This window comes from Phascolarctos cinereus, unplaced genomic scaffold, assembly GCF_003287225.1.
Source record: "Phascolarctos cinereus isolate Bilbo 61053 unplaced genomic scaffold, phaCin_HiC Scaffold_5;HRSCAF=322, whole genome shotgun sequence".
Classification (NCBI taxonomy): Eukaryota; Metazoa; Chordata; class Mammalia; order Diprotodontia; family Phascolarctidae; genus Phascolarctos; species Phascolarctos cinereus.
In genome coordinates, this window is record NW_027555958.1 from 236,618,708 (window position 1) to 236,640,793 (window position 22,086).

At 41.2% G+C, this 22,086-nt stretch overlaps 1 protein-coding gene across 1 annotated transcript; it reads left to right on the forward strand.

Annotated features, from left to right (window-relative positions):
• Window positions 1–1,255: 1,255 nt before the first annotated feature.
• Window positions 1,256–20,420, forward strand: SAYSD1 (SAYSVFN motif domain containing 1). The gene is made up of 2 exons (XM_020999495.2): window positions 1,256–1,579; window positions 17,588–20,420. Exons 1-2 carry the CDS (start codon window positions 1,421–1,423, stop codon window positions 17,921–17,923), a joined length of 495 nt encoding a protein of 164 aa, XP_020855154.1. The 5' UTR covers window positions 1,256–1,420; the 3' UTR covers window positions 17,924–20,420.
• Window positions 20,421–22,086: the final 1,666 nt, after the last annotated feature.

Below are 22,086 nucleotides of genomic sequence, written 5' to 3' on the forward strand. Positions count from 1 at the left end.
TGCCTTCCTCCCAAGGCCACACAGGAAGCTGCATCAGGGCAGGTGCCTTAGCCCCCTGACCCAACCAGGTTTCAGGAACAGTTTTTTTACCTTTGGGGGGAAAACTAGCCTAACTCACATCATGGAGAGAGAAGACAACCTTAGTAGATAGTGATCCTATTACACCATCTGTTCTAGATTTTTCCCAGTTCCATAAATCAAAGTCCTGCTCCTCTGCTACATAAAATGTTGATAATCCTTTTTATGGAAGAGATTGGAGTTAGTGCAGACTTGGGTGTGTGCTTTAACTCCATTAGGTCAAATGCTAAGAGCAGAAGCTACATATATCTCCTTTCTGCAAAGAAAGAGGCTGTCTTTTGTGGTTTCAGATGAAGACTTGTGGGCCAAGCCAAATGTGTATTTTTGAGTTCAGTCAACAAGTATTTATTAAGCATTTACTATGTATCCGGCATTAAATTAAATGGTGGGGATACAATTAAAAATAAAAAATAGTCCCTGCCCTCAAGGAGCTTAAATTTAAATGGGAGATTGGGGGGGTGTACTTTTACTTTTTTATTTCCTATTATTTTTGGTGAGGGTGGGAAAGTAGAAGTTAGTTAACATATGCATGGAATATCACAGTCTTGACATGCTATCATTAGGTTTCCTGACTGGCTGAGTGAATCCAGGAAATTGACTATATTTAGTAGCACAGGCAGCTACAATCCACAATCAGCTCTGATGGAAAGACATCATTCTTATCAAGGTCCAGAATGGGGGCAGGGCATGAAATCCCTAGTCTGTATTTAATCCAACAAATTCATTATTAGTCATGTGACTGTAGGTAAATTAACTTTTCTCTCTTGGCCTCCATTTTCTTAAGATGTACAATGCAGAGTTTAGCTAAAATGATCCCTGGGGTCCCTTCCAATTCTAACACCTACATTCTGTGAATTCAACAAAGATTTATTTTAAGCTCTACTGTATCTCAGGAGAGAGAAACCTGTCTTCTTGAAGCTTAGGGTCTAAAACACAAATATGTCATATAGCATAGTGAGTTGCATATGAAGTCTGAGGGTAATATTTGATTTTGGGATTATAGCTCTGGATCCTTGAGGAAACTAAGGCTGGTGAGCTTAAGTTTGCCAAGAACACTGGAAGGACTGGGTTTCGAACTAAGGTCCTTTGGCTAGACTGGCAGTGCACGCCTCATGGTACCACGTGACCTTGAAAAGCCTGGCTCAGCCTTCTAGCCTCAGCCATCCAAGTCCTCCCCTTCTGCGCATGCGCTCGACTGCCTACGCTCCTGAAAGTTGTCAGTGCGTCGGCGCGGAAGTTGGAAAAGGGGGTCTAGAGTAGCCGGCGCGCGCTCACAAGGTCCAAACGAGGTCAAGAGGTCACGAGGAAGACGCTCGCGCTGGCCTCCCGAGGGGTTTGTTCCATGGAGCAACGATTAGCGGCGTTCCGGGCCTCTCGGAAGCGAGCCGAGCTAGAGGGAGGGCCCAACAGCTCAGGGAGGAGCGGAAAAACACCGGGGGACGACGTGGCAGCGCCCCCAATGCCATCCCAGGAGCAGGGGGGTCCAGGCAGTAGAATTAAGGTGAGATGGGGACACTACTGAGGGAAGCCCCGCCCTCCTCCCAATTACGCCAGCATAAGCTCCGCCCTCTTTGGGGAGGATGACTCCGCCCCTGCCTCGTGATTGGTTTAGACGTCCCCGCCCCTGTCTAGATGACGCTGTCACGTTGTCTTGGAAGGAAGGAACAGTTCTGCCCTGCTGCGGCTGGGGGCTGTGAGAAGGCAAGATCTAGATCTTCCCCTTCCATGAGGATGCACTTGATGCTGGGCATTGCCCCCATCAGCCCCTGGTGGTGCATCCAGCATTGAAAAGTGAAGTCACTCCCCTTTTCCAGTTCTTTGTAGGGAGGGCTTCTATCTCAATGCTAAAGAATAGAGAGGGAAATGGGACTTGTGGAGAAAGCATCATTGGAGTTTTTTCCTCTTCCGGGCAAGTTGTCATGTTTAAGATTCGTTTAGTGGCATTCTGGCCATTTTTAGGGTGCTTGGCTTAAAAATGTGTGAGCTGCAAACTCAGTCAATGGAAGATGATAAAATAGTGTCAAAGTAACTAATGGGGCAGCCAGGTGGTGCAGTGGAGAGAGCAGGGGGCCTGGAGTCAGGAAAACCTGAGTTCGAATTTGACATTAGACCCTTCCCAGCAGTGTGACCCTGGGCAAATCACTTAACCTTCTGTGTGCCACAGTTTCCTCATCCATCCTCAGTGGGGATAGTAGTAGCACCTGCTTCCCTGGACTAAAGTGAGGATCAAATGATAATAATTGTAAAGCAATTAGCACAGTGCCCAACGCATAATAAGCACTATATAAATGTTAGCTGTTATTATTAGACTTAATTTGATCCCTGTTTGAGACAAATCCATTTCAGAATGCCCAGAGTTAGGAAGGACCTTGAACACTCTTATCCAATCTCCTCATTTTGCAGAAAACTGAATCTCCAAGAGATTAAGTGATTTGCCTTTAGTCATACAACTAATAAGTAAGTGGCAGAGCCAGGAGTCTAACAAAGGTCTGCTGATATCAAGGCTACTGCTTCTTCCAAAATAATCTGCTTTAGAGACAGGATTTAGATATTCCAAAACACTTCAGTGGCAAGGAGTAGCTAGTGAATGCTGTGTGCTTCCATGACTTTTAAGCCAGAATTACAGTGTTCATGGGGGGGGGGGGACACCCAGTGTTTTTAATTAATATGTCAGCATTTTAAATAATAATGTATTTTACATAGCACTCCAAACTTGACAAAGCAGTTTTCTTCACAACCACCCTATTATAGGTAGTGTAAGTAAGGATAACTGTCCCCCCACACACACACCCAGCCACACACACACACACACACACACACCCTCCCCTCCAATCTCCAAAGATAAAGTCTCCTTGGTGAAAGTAAATTAAATAATACCACCAGTGTTGTGGATGGACTTTGAGTCAAACCATTCCATTTATGTTCTTTATTAGTCAGTAAACATTTATTAGGCACCTACTGTGTGCTGGGCACTGTGCTAAATGCTGGGGTTACAAAAAGAGGCAAAACACAGTCCCTGCCTTTCAAGGACCTTACAATTTAATGGGTGAGACAGCATGCAAATATGTACAAAGTAAGTTGTATACAGTATAAATAGGAGATAATTAACAGAGGGAATAACATAAATGATAGAGGTACTAGAATTAATAGGGTTTGGGGAAATCTTCCTATAGAAGGTGTGATTTTAGTTGGGACTTAAAGGAAACCAAGAGAGTGTTCCAAGCATGGGGGGCAGCCAGAGAAAATGCCTAGAGATGAGAGATGTGTGGGATAGCTTGTTCATGGAACAGCCAGAAGGCCATTGTCATTGGATCGAAGAGTTATGTGTTGTGGAGTAAGGTGTAAGAAGACAGAAAGGATGGAGGTGATTAGGTTACGAAAGGATTTGAATGCCAAGCAGAGGATTTTTTATTTGATCCGGGAGGTGAAAAGAAGTTTATTTAAGGGGTTGAGGGTAACATGGTCAGACCTGCCTTTTAGGAAAATCATTTTAGTGGCTGAATGGAGGATGGATTGGAGTGAGGAAAGACTTGAGGCAGGTAGACCCTCCAGCAGGCTATTGCAATAGTCCAGGCATGAGATGATGAGGGCCTGCACTAGAGTGGTGGTAGTGTCGGAGGAGAGGTGAAATTGACAGGTCTTCTTAACAGATTGGATATGAAGTAAGGGAGCAGGATGAGAAATAGTGAGGAGTGGAAGGATGACACCTATGTTATGAGCTGGAGAGACTGGGAGGATGGTGTTACCCTCTATGATAATAGAGAAGGTAGGAGGGTTTGGGAAAAAGATCATGAGTTCAGTTTTGGACATGTTGAGTTTAAAATGTCTGTTGGACCTCCAGTTGGAGATGTCTGAAAGGCAATTATGGGCAAGCTAGGTGTTGAAGTGGATAGAGTGCTGGGCCAGGAATCAGGAAGACTCATCTTCATCAGTTCAAATCTGGCCTCAAATACTTACTAGCTGTGTGACTCTAGGCAGGTCACTTAACCCTGTTTGCCTCAGTTTCCTCATCTGTGAAATGAGCTGGAAAAGGAAATGGCAAACCACTCCAGTATCTTTGCCAAGAAAACCCCAAATAGGGTTACAAAGAGTTAGACATGACTGAAAATTCTGAAACAACAGTGAAAGACAATTGGAGAGGTAAGATTGGAGGTCAGCAGGAAAGGTAGATTTGAGAATCATCAGCATAGAGATGATAATTAAATCCTTGGGAACTGATGAGATTACCAAGTAAAGTATTATTGAGGGAGAAGAGAAGAAAAGAGAAAGGGGGCTCAGGACAGGGACTCCTGTGGTTAGAGGACATGATCTGGATGAGGATCCAGCAAAGGAGGCTGAGGAGGAGCGATAATCAATAGCAAGCATTATTGCTGAAAAACATGAAAGTATAATATTTTATATTCAGTAGAACTTAAGATTTGAAAGGTAGCTGCTTCTCCCCCTCCCATTTTAGTAAGACCTAAAAATTTGCTTTTTTAAAAGCATCAAAGAACAAATGTGCATTTTCCCTTTGTCTTTTAACAATGTTTCCCATAGCATTAGACACACAGTATTGTAAAAATCTGATTTTAGGGAAATATATATATATATATATATATATTTTTTTTTTGTCAGGGAGAACTTGAGGGAGCATTATTCAGTTTTTGATTGAGTGTGACATTTCAGGGTACTGCTTGTTCTGTGTGCAATCCAGAAAGTAGCAAAAAAGGTTCAGCAGGGAACGGTCAAAACAATCTATTTTCCTCTTATGTATTTTTTTTTCTAATTTTCTTTTGTGAGGTTTATTGTCGATTAGAGCTCTTTTTAGCAAACAATTGCTTACAATTTCCTGAGTAATTTTGTTCTTGATCCTGCATAGTTGAAAACCAAACTTTTAATAGCACAGTCAGTTCCTTGGGTGTTTGTCTTGTGGCCAAAGGATTATGAGATCATTGAGTCAGACAGATATAGAGACCCAACTCTGAAAAAGCCTCCATTATTAAAAACCCAGATACTGATAGTGTGACACAAGAGGTAGTGGAAAATGCTGGCTATCAGGTTGGTCATTATTAGTGCTGCATTTTCATAAGGGAATCTGTTCCCAGTTCCTTTTCAGTGACTTATCATTTGCTCTGGTGTGAAAATTCTCATTTAAATCCTTTTCTTTCCCTTCTAATTTGCAATCCATCTCTATTTTGCAGTTTCCATAGAACACCGTAGCTTGTCATAGATTTCCTGAGCCTTCCTTTTGTAATGACTTCTTTTCAGTTAGTTATTGATATGAAGCGTTCTCCATTACTTTTTTTTAGTGCGTCCTAGATTATGTGAAGCAAAATTAGACTTAACAAAAGTAAAGCATTATTTCTCTCAATGACAAGGCTAGTGGTGTAGGTGAAAAAAACATGCAGTTTTATTCTTTGTACCTTCAGAAAGCAGAGAATGTAGAACTATCTTGAAAAACCTTGGGGTAGGAAAGTTATTAAATGTTGCAAGGAGATTGAGCATCATCTGTCTTTAAAATTGCATAAAAGGTGATTTGAGGGTTTTTTTTTTCCTAATTTTCTTCTTCCTCTACCTGGAATTATCTTAAACTTATGGATCATCAATATTATTAATTTATTTATTATTATAATTTATTACCTACCTTTTTTTTTAACAATAAAAGGGTAATTTTTATTATGTTTCCTTTTGGCTTATGATAGGGATGTATTTGATCACACCTGCTATGTATTAGGGATTATACTAGGTATTAACATGCTCCCTACCTTTGAGAGAGTTATAATCTACTTGTGGTAACAAGAAGCATAAAAAAGGTAAATAATACTACAAAGTAGCAAATAAATAACAGAACAAGACCTTCATTAACATGTACAGGAATTCCCTCAGCTTCCCTTCTCTCCTGGGGACTAAATGACTCCTTAAGGTCCTCACCCCCAACTTCCTGTTTTTGCCTTTATTGTGTTCTTTTTTCCATAGTCTACCATCACTGGACACAGGACAAGGAAGGCATTGATACATTGACTGCTACCTCCCTTGAGGCTGGCAAACCCTCAACCCCTGCTTCTTTAATCCCCTTGATTCAATTCCCCCCTACTGAGGCCAAACCCCATTTCTCCTATTTCCATTCCGCATATTCTAATACCTCTCCAGTTCGGTCCTTTCCCTTTTCCAGTCTTTTTTCTCCTCTTCCTCCTCATTTCACTGTGCTCTTTGGACCACTGCTTCCCTCTCCCATCTCACCATTCCCCTCCCTCATCTTTAGATATCTTCATTATATCTTTCCATCGTCTTGAACTTAATAGAAACTCGTCCATCTCTGGAATATACTTCATGCCTGGCTGTGAGGTGAGATAAAACACCTTATCATCAGTGTTACACCTTCTCTCAGAACCCTTACAGATTGGTCCAAGAGAAAGATTCCCCATGGCCACTTCCAGGATTTTTGCCTGCTGCCATGATTCTTCAGTCCCTCTTACTCCATTCGTTCCATCCATCCGTATCACTTGATCCAAATATTTGTTGTGATAATCTGTTAACCACCAGGCCATACTCTTTCCTTTCTCGAGAAAGTCTGTACTTGCATCACATCTTCCCTTTCTACCTTAACCCCACCTGTCATACCTAGTAACTTCATCGTACACTTTAATGATGCATTAAACACCCTGACCTCCTACTTCATTAACTTTCTCAGCTACTATAACCTGCATTTTAACCTCAACTAACCCACTGGAGTGGTCATTGTTACCCTCAAACTGTGCCACCTCCAGTATCTTGAACTCTTCTGTTCCCCTCTCTGATCATAATTTTCTGTTCATTCATTTCTCCCTAAACCTCATTCCAAACCTGTTCTTCATTCTTATTGTGACTTCTGCAGACCTCCCTGGTCTCCCTGCTCATCATCCCTCTGGCCTCATTTTCTACCCTTCACAGTCTTGACTCTGATTAACCATTTCAGCCATTCATTTTTCTCCACACCTGAATCTTTTGCCCCCTTCCATTGTTCATAGTCTCCTAATCCTTAACTCTGAATCACCTCCACCTTTTCCCACATTACTGAATACCAGTAGAAATCACACAGTTATGCTGATTAGGTCTACTACAAACTCATGGTATCTAATTTCAGCCGGAGTCTAACTGGTGCAAAGCATTCCCTTTATTCTTCCCTAATTGACTTTCTTTTTTTTCAAGATTTTGTTGTTATCTTTTTGGGTTTTTTACACCACAGGTATTTCCTGGAAAAACCCTCTCACCTTTCTTCTCTCCCCCCCCCCCAGCCAAGAGCATTCCATTATGATGAAGAAAGATTGACATGGTAATCACACTTGACAATGTATGTAGCATTCTGTACCCATAATCCATCCCTCCTCTACTGAGTGTTCTTCATCTTCCATCCTTTGAAATGGCTGGTTATTGCATTTAATATGACTTCTTATGTCTTTTTGTACTTTTGGTTTATATTACTGTAGCCATTGTGTATGTTATGCTGGCTCTGCTTTCTCTCAGCATCAGTTCATGTAAGTCTGGTTTCTTTGTTGCTTCTCTTTGTTTCTCCAAATTCATCACCTTGTCATTTCTTATGGTACAATACATCATGGTGCATGAAGTTTACCACAATTTGGTCACCTGTTTCCCAGCTTTTGCCAGCATTTTGCTGCTACAAAAGTTCTTCTATGAATGGAGGCTTTCTTTCAGTCTTTTACCTCCTCTGGCTTTATTACCTAGTAAATAGGATCACTGGGTTAAAAGATATGAACAGTTTAGTGACCTCCTAAATTGTCTTAGGCTGGATAAATGCCTTCCTCTGACCTTTTATTGGCTCTGCTGCTCCAAAATTTGATTTGAGGCATTATTTTAAAGTTGTTGGGAGGGGAGTGTTAGGAGAGTTCTGTTGGGTCCTGGCTTGTAATCTACCATCTTGTGGTCACCAGTGATCTGTTCATTGCCAAATCTGGTGGTCTGTTCTCACTCTTCTTCCTTCTTGGTCTGTCTACTTCATTTGACACCACTGATCACTCTCTCCTCCTAGATCCTTTCTCCTCTGTAGGTACTTTCATGACATCATCTCTTAGTTTTCCTCCTGTCTGCCTGACTTTGTTCTTCTGTTCTTTTTCTGATTCGTTGTCATTATCACACCCCCTGACTATAGTTGTACCCCAAGTCTCTGTCCTAGAGTCCCTTCTCTCTCCATACTCTCTCTGTATGTGACTTCCTTAGCTCTTATGGGTTTAATTATCATCTCTACACAGTTGGTTCTTAGATCTGTGTTTCCATCTGGGCTGGTTTATTTGTCCAGCTCTGTGACCTATATATCCTGAGGCCACTGTGGAGACAGAGCTTGCTTGATGGGCCTTTCCTTGGGTTCAGGGCCTACCTGCTCCTAGAGGAAAGGGACAAGAGCTGAGGTCTGCCTTGGTTTGGGGTATCTTCCTAGCTCTGGCCTTCAGGCTGCTGAACAAGGCGAAGTCTGGCACCTGGGCTCCTTCTGATTTCTTCTACCTACTCAGGCCTGTCTTTCCCCTGAGCTTAATTAAGTCCTGCAGCATCAGTTACCTATTGGACATTTCAAACTGAATATCGCAAATATATTTCAAACTCGACTTGTCTAAAACATAACTCATTTATCTTTCCCCTAAAGTTCTGGACGTCTGTTGAAAACTCTACCATCCTTCCAGTCTCTGAGGTTTGTAACCTCATCATTATCCTTGATTCCCCAGTCTCTCTCACCTCACATGTCTAGTCAATTGTATCTACTCCTTCTCTCTACTCACTTAGCTATCATCCTAGTTCAGGCCCTTATCACCTCCTAACTAGATTATTACAATAGCCTCTTAATTGATCTTCCTACCACAAGACTCATCTCATTCCAGTCCGTCTTCCATACAGCTGCCAAAATGATTTTCCTTAAGTGCAGATCCCACTGTTTCACTCTTTCATTCAGTCGACTTCAGTATCTTGCTAGCCTTATTATATGTTACTCTCCTCCACCCACCACTCTGCATTTCAGCCAAACTGGCCTTTTCTTTGCTCATCACAACTGGTACACCGTCTCTTGTCTCTGTGCCTTTGCATCATCTTCCATCCGTGGAGTGCATGCCCTTCTGAGCTCTTCCTCATAGAACCCTATTTTTTTCTTCCAGATACAACTCAGATACCATATCCTGAATGTAAGCTTTCCTCATCCACTCAACTGCTTGCATCTTTCCTAACTACCTTGTAATTAACTGCTTTGTATTGGTTTGCATTTATTCTCTTTATAAATTTATTCTGTATATAATTACCTATGTACTTCTCTCTCCCATTAGAATGTAAACTCCTTAAAAGTAGGGACTGCTTCATTTATGTTTGTATTTTCATCACCTAGTACAGTACCTGGCACATAGTAGGTGCTTATTAATAAATGCTTGTCAATTAATTTTGTTTCCTAAAAAGTTTTTGCTCACTTCTAAAGAAAAATGAATACCATGTAGTTTGTTCAGTTTCAAGTATTCTCTCCTTTAAAAATGTATTTTTTATTACTTCATTGGAAAACCCACAAAGTTCTCCTCTTTGATTTTCATCTTGCTGATTCTTAGAAATTTATTTTTTAGATCAAGACCTACTTCATTTCAGTCTTTCACCTTGACAAAATTTTTCATTAAATCAAGTGTGATGTACAGGATTATCAAGAAATTTTTTAGACATTAACAACTGGTTGGCTTTTTCTTTCCTGGAATAAGTTCTTTGAGGCCAGTATTTTGAAATGTAAATTTTTTTTCTGTCTCCTGTCTCATTCACAAGTAAAGCAACAGTATAGCTTTAATCATAGTAAAAGAGCAGTCACTTTCAGATTCCCCACAGATATTTTAAGGATACTTTTCATACTTAATGCTTCTGTAGGGAAGTTTCACATTTTGAACATATTTTAGTATCACAGATTTAGAGCCAGGAAGGACATTAGAGGACTGTGGCAACCTTTTGGTGTCCTCTAACAGAAGGCTCTGTCCTTTTAGTCTGGAAGCTAAAACTGCATCTTGATTTTGGGATGATAATGATGGTCATTTTAGATATTGTGCAGTATGTTTAGGCTTAAAGGTTTGATAAGTAAAAATATCTGCTGACCTGTCATTTTGTTCTTTCCCTATTGTTGGAAATGCCAATGGCATGTGACAAGACCTTTGAATCAGTCTAGGTAGTAGTGTACATCCAGAGGTGATGTAGTACAAGTCAGGGATCTAGGCCTTATCATGATTGCTCACTTCACAACCAAATTGGAGGTTATATGTTTACTTATGTCCTGTCTCTTAACTTTTATATTTAGCTCACCACATACCTGTCAAAAACTGTTTGGGCAATTGGTATACAAGACATATTGAGAATTTATGTAATGGGTTCTACCATTTACAGAGTGCAAAACATTTCGAAAAACAGGCTTAGGAACAATGATGACGTTTACTGAAGAGCACCTGCCACAGGTGCAGAACAGTCTGCTACATATTGAGGGTTTGACTGCGTGAATGAACACATGTGACCATATCCAGCCTGCCCTGCCACCCAGCACATTAACTAAGGCTTGAAGCAGTATACGAGAGCAAGCCAACCAAGGACTTCTCACTATCCCCCCCCCCCAATTCCACTTCAACTAAACCACACTTAACTGCTTCCTAATGCTGCACAATTTATAGCAAAATCAGCATCTCTCAATAACAGTAGGTGGTAGAGAATTTCTATTTCCATTTTGAATTTAGCAGAAAAATTGCAAAAAAAGGAAATTTCCATTTGACAAAACATGAGTTGTGTTGTTGTGTTTACCTCTGTGTGGACATGTATTTTCCTAATAGAATGTAAGCTCCTCGAGGGCAAGAACTGTCCTATTTTGTGTTTGACTTGGGATTTGCAACATCTGTCACATGTGCTTAAATGGATCTGTAATGATCTCATTGATGTGGATATTTGCTCCAGTGAAGCAGGCTGCAACCTTCCTTGGCTGCCCATTCTATTCTTGTCTTTATCCTGGAAAAAATTTGCCCCAATGTGTTGGGCTCCTTCCTGCTTCCTCATAACATCATCAGGATGTCACTGGAACATACAGACTTTCTATTGATTATCCTTCGTTCCTGCCACATGACTTGATGATCACCTTTAAAGGTGACCTGTACAAAGTGGAGTTTCAGGAAGGAAAATCTGACTGCAGTCAAAGACTGAAAACAGAGAGACCAGTCCTTGAAAAAGGTAATGAGGACCTTGTGGTAGTAATAGGAAATGGAACTGGACCCATGGGAGAGCTGTTATGAAGAAAGAATCACCAGGACTTGATGACTGGTTAAATGTGTGAGAAAAGAGACAGGCTGCTGCCAAGGCTTTAAGTGTGGATGACTGGAAAAATATCGACAGAAATGGGTGCATTTAGAGGAAGAGAACTGGTTTTAGGGAAAGGATATTATGTTTGGTTGTGGATGTTTGTTTGAGATGAGGGCAAGCCATCCAGGTAGGTGTTATTAGACTATGCATTTCAATATAGCTAAACAACTCACCTTTATATAGTGCCTTAAAGTGTAACGCTCCCTCACACTCTGGGAAGTAGGTCATGCAAGTATTATTGCCATTTTATAGATACAGAAACTGAAGGTCAGAGAGAACTTGTCCAGGGAGGACAACTAGTAATTGTCAGAGCTAGGATTTGAACCCAGGTCCTTCTGACCTCAAGGCAAGAGTTATTTTCACTACACCAAGTAGTTGGTATAGTGGTTGGAAATGTGGATTTGGAGTCAAGAAGAGCTGGTGGTTATCCATCATCTTTGGTGGATACAGCTCTGTTGCGCTGGGTCAGTTACATAACCTTCCATTCCACGGGCAGCTTTTTAAGACTTAAGCTACAGGACAGTTACTGATCTGTTATTGATAAGAGGGAGTTTTCTTACAAGGAGAAAATAGCTAATCTAATTAATACTATTACTAATTACATCCCAGATCCACAGCCCCTCCTTTCCCCTTCCCCCAACAAAACAAAACTGTTTCAACTATCTTTTCAAACTTGCCAATTTCTGTTCAAGACAGTTCATTTGACTAGGTTTATAACCTCAGAGTGATTTTGACTTCCATTCACTACCAGATTCTTAGGAAAAAATCACCTATACTCCTTTTATTTTTTTAGCATCTACTTATTTCTCCGTCCCTTGTAGTGTGACTTCTAAACCCTACCACTTAAGTGAAACTTTTCTCACCTAGGTTACTATTTTTCTCTTAACTGCTAGATCTAATGGCCTTATTCTCAGTCATCTTCCTTGACCTCTCTGCAGCCTTGGATGCGGTTGACCACCCCTTTCTCTTGAATACTCTCTCCTTCTCTTCCTTCCATGACACTGCTCTCTTCTGGTTTTCTTCCTTGTTAGTGGTCCTCAGTCCATGTTAGTGGATCATTGTCCTTCTCTTCCCCACCACCTTAGGGTGGGTATCCTCCAGGCCTCAGTCTTGGGCCCTCCTCTTTAAACTGTCTGTTGGTGATCTCATTTGCTGCCAGAAGTTCAAGTATCATTTATATGAAGATGAATATCAAATCTGTGTTCCCAGTCCTACATCATAAGCTACCAGGTAGATATCTATTAGCTAGACATGTCATCCTGGATGTCTCACATCCACCTCAAGCTAGACATTTCCAAAATAGACTTCATTATCTTCCCAGTCCAAACCTGTTTGTTCTCTAAACTCAATACAGTTTCCACTGAAGGCACAATCATCCTCTCCAGAAACTAGGTTCAAAAATCTTGGGGTTATAAGCTTAGACTCTACTCTTTCTGATACATCCCTACCCCCCATGTCCAATTAGTTGCCACATCTTGTCTTTACTACATACACATCCCCTTGACCGTCTGGAATTTTCTCTCCATTTATGTTCAGTTCCTCATCATCTCTCTCAGACTACTATAATAGCCTTTGAATATTTCTCCTTTCTTCTAATCTCTTACCTCTCCAATCCATCCCAGCCACCAAAATAAATATTCCTCAATCACAGGTCTGATCATGATGCTTTCATTCATTGACTTTCACCGGCTCCTTCCTACATCCTGTGGGATAAAATACAAACTCCTCAGCTTGACTTTTAAAACCTGGCATACTCTGACTACAACTTAACCTTTTCTGACATATGTCATGTAACGTGAGTTTTTAGAACTCTACATTCTGGCCAGCCTATGTCAAATTTCCCAAATTCGTCACACCGTCTTCCTTTGATGTGCACTCAAAGAAGCCAGTCCTTCTCACCTCAACCTCCCCAAATCCCTGTCTCCTTCCAGGGAGCAATGTGAGTTACTTCCCTTGTTCCCTTCCCTACCCCAGCCTGCCCCCTCCCCTTTGTTAGAGTTCTTTCTTCTCCTCTTCACTTCACCTTGTAAATCCTTATTTGGGTTTAACATTTGTGTGAGAGATAACATGGCCTAGTCCTAAAGAGCTAACCTTGGAATTAGGAAGATCTGGCTTCACATTGTTCCTCTGACACATTAACTTATTAATGTGAACAGAGGCAAATCACTTAACCTCTCAGTATCTCCGGCACCTCTCTAAGACTGGAAGTGATCCACAAGTTGCTTGTCTGCATCAGTGAGTTCTTTGTACTCTGAACTCACAGGAATGGACCAAACAGTATGCCAGACCCCTTTTTGTGTAAACCCTCCAGGAGCATGTAAAGGGTCCTTGGAAACAAGGGCTATTTACTTTTTGTCTTTAAATTCCCAATGCCCAGCTCAGCACTTGATGTTTTTGTTTTATTAAATTCAAGAGTGAAGTTTTGGGGGAGAAATTGAGGCTGGCTAAGCTCTGAGAATGGTTGAGTTCTTAGAAGGAAAAAATGTGGGGGAAAATAACAGCTCTTTGCCACTACAAAGAGTAGTTATAAATTTGGGGTCTGTGTGGGATCATGTGAAAGGAAGGTATAGGCTTCTTTTTGTGTTCCTCTTATGGTTCACATCTTAAAGCTTGCTCTTTACAGTGCTTTGGGAAAGTTAATCAAATCAACAAACACTTATTTAACCTGTCACAATAGTAATGTTCTTAGAAAAGTGTTTGCCGTTGATAAATTGCTTTAACATGCCGTATAGGCCTCAGAGTGAGTTTATGAGGTTGGTATGCACATCTTGATAGTAATGAATTATCCATCATTAAAGATTTTATGTGTCAGACATAAATGTATCCCTTAACTGGTTGTCTGTCTGTGCTCAAAGGCAGCTAGGTGATGCAGTGGCTAATCTGGCTTCAGGCCAACTGTGTGACCTTGGGCAAGTCACTTAATGGCTGTTTCCCATCTGTAAAATGGGAGTAATAGTAGCACCTCTTTCCCAGGGTTGTTGTGAAGGTCAAATGAGATAATTTTTGAAAAGGGTGCAGCACAATGTCTGGCACATAGTATCAATCAATCAATATTTATTAAGCACCTATAGTATGCCAGGCACTGTGCTAAGACCTGGGAATAGAAACAAAGGCAAAAGACAGTTCCTACCCTGAAGGAGCTTATACTCTAACGGGGGAGACAGCATGTAAATAACATATACAGATAATATATACAAAAGTGCATGCAAAGTAAGCTATATGCAGAATACAGAACAAGTCGGAGATGATTAACAGAGGATAGGTATTAGAATTAAGAGGAGTTGGGAAACGTTCCCTGTAGAAAGCGGGATTTTAGTTGAGATATAAAGGAAGCCAGGGAGGTGTCAATAGTCAGAGTGGAGGAGAGAGAGGGTTCCAGGAATGGGGGCAGCCAGAGAAAATGCCCAGAGACAAGAGAATGGGCTTCTTGTTTGTGGAATAACCAGGAAGCCAGTGTAACTGGATCAGAGCGGATGTCCAGGAATGAGGTGTAAGAAAACTGGAAAGGCAGGAGGGGCCTGGGTTATGGGGGGCTTTGAATGCTAAATGGTGTTTTTGTTTGTTTGTTTGTTTGTTTAAATATCCTAAAGGCAATAAGAAGCCACTGGTTTATTGATCAGACCTGCACTTTAGGAAAATTACTCTAGTGGCTGAATGGAAGAGTGATTGATTGGAGTGGAGAGAGACCTGAGGCGGACAGACCCACCAGTAATCCATTGTAATAATACAGTTAGGTGGTGATGAGGGCCTGTACCAGAATGGTGGCAGTGTCAGAGGAGAGAAGGGGACATATTAGAGCTGGCCTTAGCAACAGCTTGGATAAGGGGGTGGGGTGGGGGATGGGAATGAGTGAGGAATCCAGGGTGACTTCTTGGTTTCAAGCCTGAGGAACTGAGATGATGTTGCCCTCTAGAGTATTAGGAAAGGAGCAGGGGGTAGGGGTGGGGTATCGGGGGTAAGCTTATGAATTCTGTTTTGGACACATTGAGTTTAAGATGTCTACTGAACATTTAGTATGAGATGTCTGAAAGGCAGTTGGAGATGTGAGATCTGAGGTCAGCAGAGAGTCTGGGGCAAGAACGGTAGATTTGAGATTCATCAGCATAGAAATGGTAATTAAATCTCAATGAGATCACCAAGAGGGAGAAGAGAAAAGGGCCCAGGACAAAACCCTGCAGGACACCTGTGTTTGAAGGGTATGATCTAGAGCAGGATCCAGCGAAGGAGACAGAGAACAACCGGGAGAAAATGGGGTTCTGAAAACCCTAGGAGAAGAGGATATCGATGAGAGGCCAAGGAGAATGAGGATTGAGAAATGGCCATTGATTTAGCAGCTAAGAAATCATTGGTGACTTTGGAGAGAACAGTTTTTGTGGACTGACAGGGTCAGAAGCCAGGGTTAAGAAGTGAGTAGTGAGAGGAGGGGAAGTGCAGGCACCTGTTTTAAATGGTCTTTTTGAGGAGTTTAGCTACAAAGGCCGGAAGAGATGTAGGAAGATAATTAGCAGGGATGGAAGGATCAAGTGAAGGTTTTTTCAGGATGGAGAAGACATGGTCATGTTTGTGTGGTGTTGTTCAATCGTATCTGACTCTTTATTTCCCTGTGGATCATACTGTCCATAATGTTTTCTTGGCAAAGATACTAGAATGGTTTGCCATTTCCTTCTCCAGTGGATTAAGGCAAACAGAGGTTAAGTGATTTGCTCAGGGTCACACACAGCTAGTACGCGTCCTAGGCTGGATTTGAACTAGGGTCTCCCTGACTGCAGGCCCAGTGCTCTTTCAACTAAGACATGTAGGGTCTAGCTGGTCATGTTTGTAGGCAGTAAGAAATGATCCAGTAGACAGGGAGAAATTGAAAATCAATGAAAGAGTGGGGATGAAAAAGGGGGCAGTCTGTTGGAGGAGATGGGAGGGAATGGTATCACTTGAACAAGTAGAGGGGTTAGCCATCATATGGGATGGGGTAAAAGAAGAAATAATGGCAGAAGGCATCTGAGTGATAAGAGAAAAGGAAGAGGGGATAAGAGGGAGGTCACAGTGAATGGCTTCATTTTTTTTCTGTAAAATATAAGACAAGGTTCTTTGCTGAGAGAGTGGGGGAGGAGGAGCCATGGGACGTTTGAGGAGGATTGAAAAGGTTTGGAAGAGCCACTGTGGAGAGTGGGATAGTGAGTTGATAAGGGAGGTATAGTAGGATTGCCTAGCAGCAGTGAGGGCCCAGTTGAGGTTGTATAACGTAGATTTGTAGTGGACCCGGTCAGAACATTTTTCTCTGCCATCTTTCAGCACATGTGTAGGAGCAAAGGAGATGAATGGTGGGAGTGATCTAAGGCTGAGGGTTGGTTGGGCATAATCAACAATATGATAGGGGGCTTAGGGATTCAAGAAAGGGCAGGGTAGAATTGAATTGGTTCACTAAGGGATCAAGATAGGGAGAAGAAGAGAAAGTGGCTAGTGCTGGGGAGATGACCTGGTAGAGAATTGAGGGGCAAAGGAATTGGAGGTGAGGGTGCAGAAGACAAGCAAAGTATGGTTTGGTAAGGGAAGGCAGAGGGAGAGGTGAAAAGCCAATAGATTATGATCAGATAAGGGAATTTCAGAATTCTTGAACATAGAGATAGTACATTTGTGAGTCACGGCAAGATCAAGGATATGACGGTCTTTCTGTGTGGTGAAAATGGTGTGGAAGAGTAATTCATGGGCGGTGAATAGGTTGAGGGACTGAGTGGTTAAGGTATTTGAGGGAGAATCACTACGTATGTTGAAGCCCCCTAGTAGGAGGGTAGGTGTTGGAGAGGAGAGGAAAATTTTGAGCCAGGTATCAAATTTATTGAGGAAGGAAGGGGAGTGATCTGGGGTTCTGTAGATAATAGCTACCAGAATTTTGATTGGGTGGTAGATAATGAATGGTAGTCACTATATAACTACTAGTTATTTTGATGATAATGATAACATAAGGTTTTTACTGGGTCCCATCCCACTAAATGTTAATCAGTTTTGATTCAATTAAAAAGAAGAACTCGTGAGTAGCAGACCTGAGCTCTTTGAGGTTGATTATTTTAGAGGCTAGGATGAGGAAATAGAAACTGATGAGCCAGCACCCTTTGGAAAGAAATGATAACTGCCATTTTGGTTTCTGTTTGTCAGCTCCATTACCTTTGATTCTTGTTTCTGTTTGATTATTTCCTAGGAAACATTTCAGACTCAAGGAAATCCTTTACAGAATCCAACAGCTATTTCTCCATCACGATGGGACCAGTCCTTCCTCACAAATGTTACATTCTTGAAGGTGGCTCTCTGGTTGGTCTTACTGGGACTGTTTGTAGAACTAGAGTTTGGCCTGGTTTATTTTGTTCTGTCCTTGTTTTATTGGATGTATGTCGGCACCCGTAGCCCTGGAGAAAAGAAGAAAGGAGAAAAGAGTGCTTATTCTGTGTTCAACCGTGGCTGTGAACCCATCCAGGGAACCCTGACTGCAGAACAGTTTGAGCGAGAATTACAGTTTCGCCCCCTGGCTGTGGGGTAGTCCTTGTTCTCCTGAGTTTTCTGCCACCTCAGTGTTCTTGGACTACTTAGCCCCACTCCCCGGGGCTGGGCTGGACTAAAATCAATATGTAGGTACACTGGGGGGGCAGTCCTGTGTCCATGAGTGTCAACTTTTTGTTCTCTGAACTCTGTTCTCTTATCCATCCTTCCCCTTCTCCTTTCCCATGTCTCCTGTTGTCGTACCAGTGTCTTTGTTTGCATTTCCTTCTTTAATATTTTTTTTCTGAGAGTCACTAAAATCCAGTATTGCAATTGATCTGGTGTCTTTTCCAAAAATTACATCTTCAACAAAGACTTATTCTAATATTTACACAGACCAATTTTAGAGGGACAGGGTGGGAGTTGCATTGTAAAGTATTTAACTAATTTGAAATAATGATTCATTCCTTCACATGAAGTGCTTCCTATTAAAAAATCTTATCAGTCTGACAATAAATTCACATTTTCAGCACTGTGAGAATCATAGGCTTCTTTTAAATATTTCATCCTCAAAGACAAGGTGAAAATTGTATTTTGCTTTTCTATTACTAATGGTATTGAATATCGCAGAATGTTCTAGATTGGTGGGACCTAAGGAATTGTGTAGAGACCAGTGGTTCTCAAACTTTTTGGCCTTTGGACCCCTTTTACTGTCCTAAAATGATTGGGGACCTTCCAAAGAACTTTTATTTATGTGGATTATACCTATCAATATTTACTGTGTTAGAAATTAAAATGTCTTAGTATTATCCTGAAAATAGTTTTGATCCTGTGGGCCCCCTGAAAGATTCTCATGTCACACTTTGAGAACCTCTGGTCTAGTTAACCCTTTATTTTGTAAATAGGGAAACTAAGGCCCAGAGAGGGAAAGTGATTTCTTCAGGGTCATAAAAAGAGGCCTTAACTAGATCTTCTGATTTTAAGGCCATTGTGCTTTCTGCCATGGCATACTCTATTAAATCATGGCCAAGTCACTTCCCCATCTGTGCATCAATTTTGGCACATTGTAAAAAGAAGGGAATAGTGGTCTTTTTAGTAATTACCCACCATCCCAGGTACAAGCATCCTTCACCTGTAACTATCTTTCCTCTTTCCTTCTGTTCTTCATTTGTCACTTGGGGAAAGGAGAAGAGAAGAGAGAAAAGTGCTGGTGGCATGTGGTGGGGAGGAATGGAAGCGTGTCAATATTGGTAATTTTTTATAAAGGGTTATTAAAGTGTAGCATGTATGCAGAGGGTAGCCCTGGTAGCAGCATTCCAGACTCACTGGACATATGGGCTAAGGGACTGTGATGCGGGCTTCCTGGGGTAGCCCTGGTTTACTGTAATCTTTGGAATAAACAGTCTCTTCAGCTCTTTGCCTTCATCATACCAGTAATATTTTCTTTCATGATGGAGATAGCAATATCTTCTTTCATAATGATTCCTTTTTTGCAATATTAGTTTAAATCCTGTGACAATCCAGTCTCGGTATATGGGATTCCTGCTAAGTAAAAAATTTAAAATAATTGCTTTCTCTGGGTCATATTTATAAGTAAGTGGAATCTGCCTATTTATCAGTTGTCTCTCTTTCAAATAAGGGTATTGGATTATATGGCTTTCAAATATAAGTCCTATGGCCTTAGTACAAAGTTAGAAATTTTTTCAAGTCAGGGACTCAAGAAATTAAAGATGCCTTCAATTTCTAGGTCCAGTAATTAGCTTATAATTTAATACTTTAAGGAAGCCTGATTTTAGTCATGTGGGTATTCCCACTGCAATGCAAATCGCAACTTTTTCTGTGCCCTATTACTTAATTTGAGAAGTTATGGACAAAAAAAAAAGTCATCTAGGGACCAACTCTAAATTGATAGGCCTCTTCAGACTTAGGTGGTCCTCACGCGAGACATATTCAGTTCATCATTTGGGCCTTACACATGAAACCCTTAGAGCACAGTAAGATCTGCTGTACCTTGTCTTCAGCTGGCGCAGTCTTTAAGGACCAATGGTCATTCTCATGGCACGATGAGCTATTGGAATAGGACTTCAGTAGAGGCCATTGATTCATACAGAATCTAAAAGGATTTTTATTTGAAGTGTTATTATGTAACATAGGCCAGTTGTAAATTTTTATTTTTTCATTATTATTGCTTTTTATTTACTGCAATGAAGTCTCAGCCAACTTGCTTATTAAGAAGAGCCTATTTTTCTGGTTGACTGCATTTTCTGGAGAATAACTTAACATCCCTCTTCATTGCAAACCTTGTTGAAAATTATTTGTAAGATGAATTAGACCTTTTTTTGCCTCAAAGTAGAGAATGGTGAACACAATTGAATCTCAGGTCTTAGTTTCCTCTGTTCAAATGGGGGGGTAGTCCTAGGTGTCTAAGATGTCCCTTCTAGCTTAACCTTGTGATCTTCCAAGATACCTTCTAACTAAAATAAAAGTGTCTGGTTAAGGAATAGTGCTGTAAACTAGAGATGTAAAAGATGTTTGAAATAAAGACGAATATGAACTAATTCTAGAAGTTTTATTTGTTAAAAAATATTCCTCTGTGTGTGTGTGTTTTGCCATTTTCTCTTAAAATCAGTGCAGGGAGTGGAGGCTCATATGCTGGTTGGTGATGTATTATTATACTTGAAAATAATTTTACTTGCATTTTTAAAAACACATAGGATCGTAGATAGTTACTGTCTCATCATTTTACAGATGCAGAAACTGTGGTCCAGGGAGGTCGTAACTGAAAATTACGCAGCTAGAGTCAGAGATAGGACGTGAGCCGGATCCTCTGACATCACAGCTAGGGCTTATTTCACTAGGATGTTCTGTCTCTGAAATTATTGAATTCAGATTTTTCTCTAAATCCTATTTAGTCTGGGTGAGTTTTGACTGTATTTTAATAGCTCCAATAATCCTTCTAAAAAGTGTAGCGTGTAGTATCTTGCAGATTGTGCCACAGTAGTGTTTCCTCCACCTCCCCACCACCCCCCCCCCAGCCAAATGAGGCCATTCTTAACTGGGTAGATTCTAGCCTAACTTTCTGAGATTTTGTGAAAATGACTCCTTGCTTGTCCCTGCTCACCTCTTCCCAGAGGTTGTATTTGTGATGATGCTATTAACTGCCAGGGAAGTTTAGGCGTGAACAAACTAAATGCCTGGCAGCGGGGAATGAAAAGGACAGTACGTATTTTCTTTTCTTACCAGACCATTAAACTTTAGTGAAGTCTTGATTACTTGAATTTGCAAGGACCTACTGGATCCCAGGAATTTCCACTTAAGGCTTGATCATTAGGACAATGAGTCTGGAAAGCAGCTTCCATTAATGTCCTTTATCTGCTGTCTTCAGGGAAAGCTTAAAGATTCCCACTCTTGCTCAGCTTCAGGGAGCTTGACACTTTTCACATTAAAGCATGGAGGCAGGAGCTAAAAAAAAAAAACACAAAACAAAACACCCTCCTAACAGTTCTCCTATGACATTCCTTCCTTTTCTTCTGCACAGTTCATGACCACCATCTCTCCTACTTACAATGCCCCTCCTTAGGCTTCCCTAATTGAGTTTCAACATTTTAGTTTCTAGGTTCTACAGGCATTGGTCTCCATTCAGACGTGACACTGCCTAGTGTGATAGATGTGGTCAATTTGGCAGGTGTATGTATGAGTAAGGAAACATCTGCCTGAGCCTTCCAAGTACTAACCTACTTTTCTCCATGTTGTTACATGTTGCCTGTTAAGCCCCTCCTTAGAACGGGAGTGCATAGGCTGGAAGCTCCTCCTGGAGGCGGCCTCCTGACTCATTCCCCCCTCCTGCTATGTGACAGGACCAAATTTAAGCTCCCCTAGATTACAGACAAATCATCTGATTTTTAGTGATCTCTAGAGAAGATTTCCATGTCTTCCCTCAGTTGTCAGGTACAGGTTTTAGTGACAACCTTCACACAAGCTCTTCATGTCTAACTCAACCCCCCCTAACTCAAACAAGCATCAGCTTGTTTCCTCTAGTTCCAATCACAGTGGAGAATGGCCATTGTACTCTATGAGAGTCCTTCATAACTGGAAATCATTATTAACCACCCCCACCTGAGCCCTTATTTTTCAGGCTTAATGATCCTGATTCCATTAACCTTCCCTTGTAGGTTTGGGTTTACAGATTAGATCAGAGAACAGTGATTGACTTTTGGGGTTTCC

Coding starts and splice junctions, on each gene's coding strand:
- SAYSD1 (XM_020999495.2), top strand. CDS start 1,421: ATGGAGCAACGATTAGCGGCGTTCCGGGCCTCTCGGAAGCGAGCCGAG. Junction 1,580..17,587: donor GTCCAGGCAGTAGAATTAAG/GTGAGATGGGGA, acceptor ATTATTTCCTAG/GAAACATTTCAGACTCAAGG.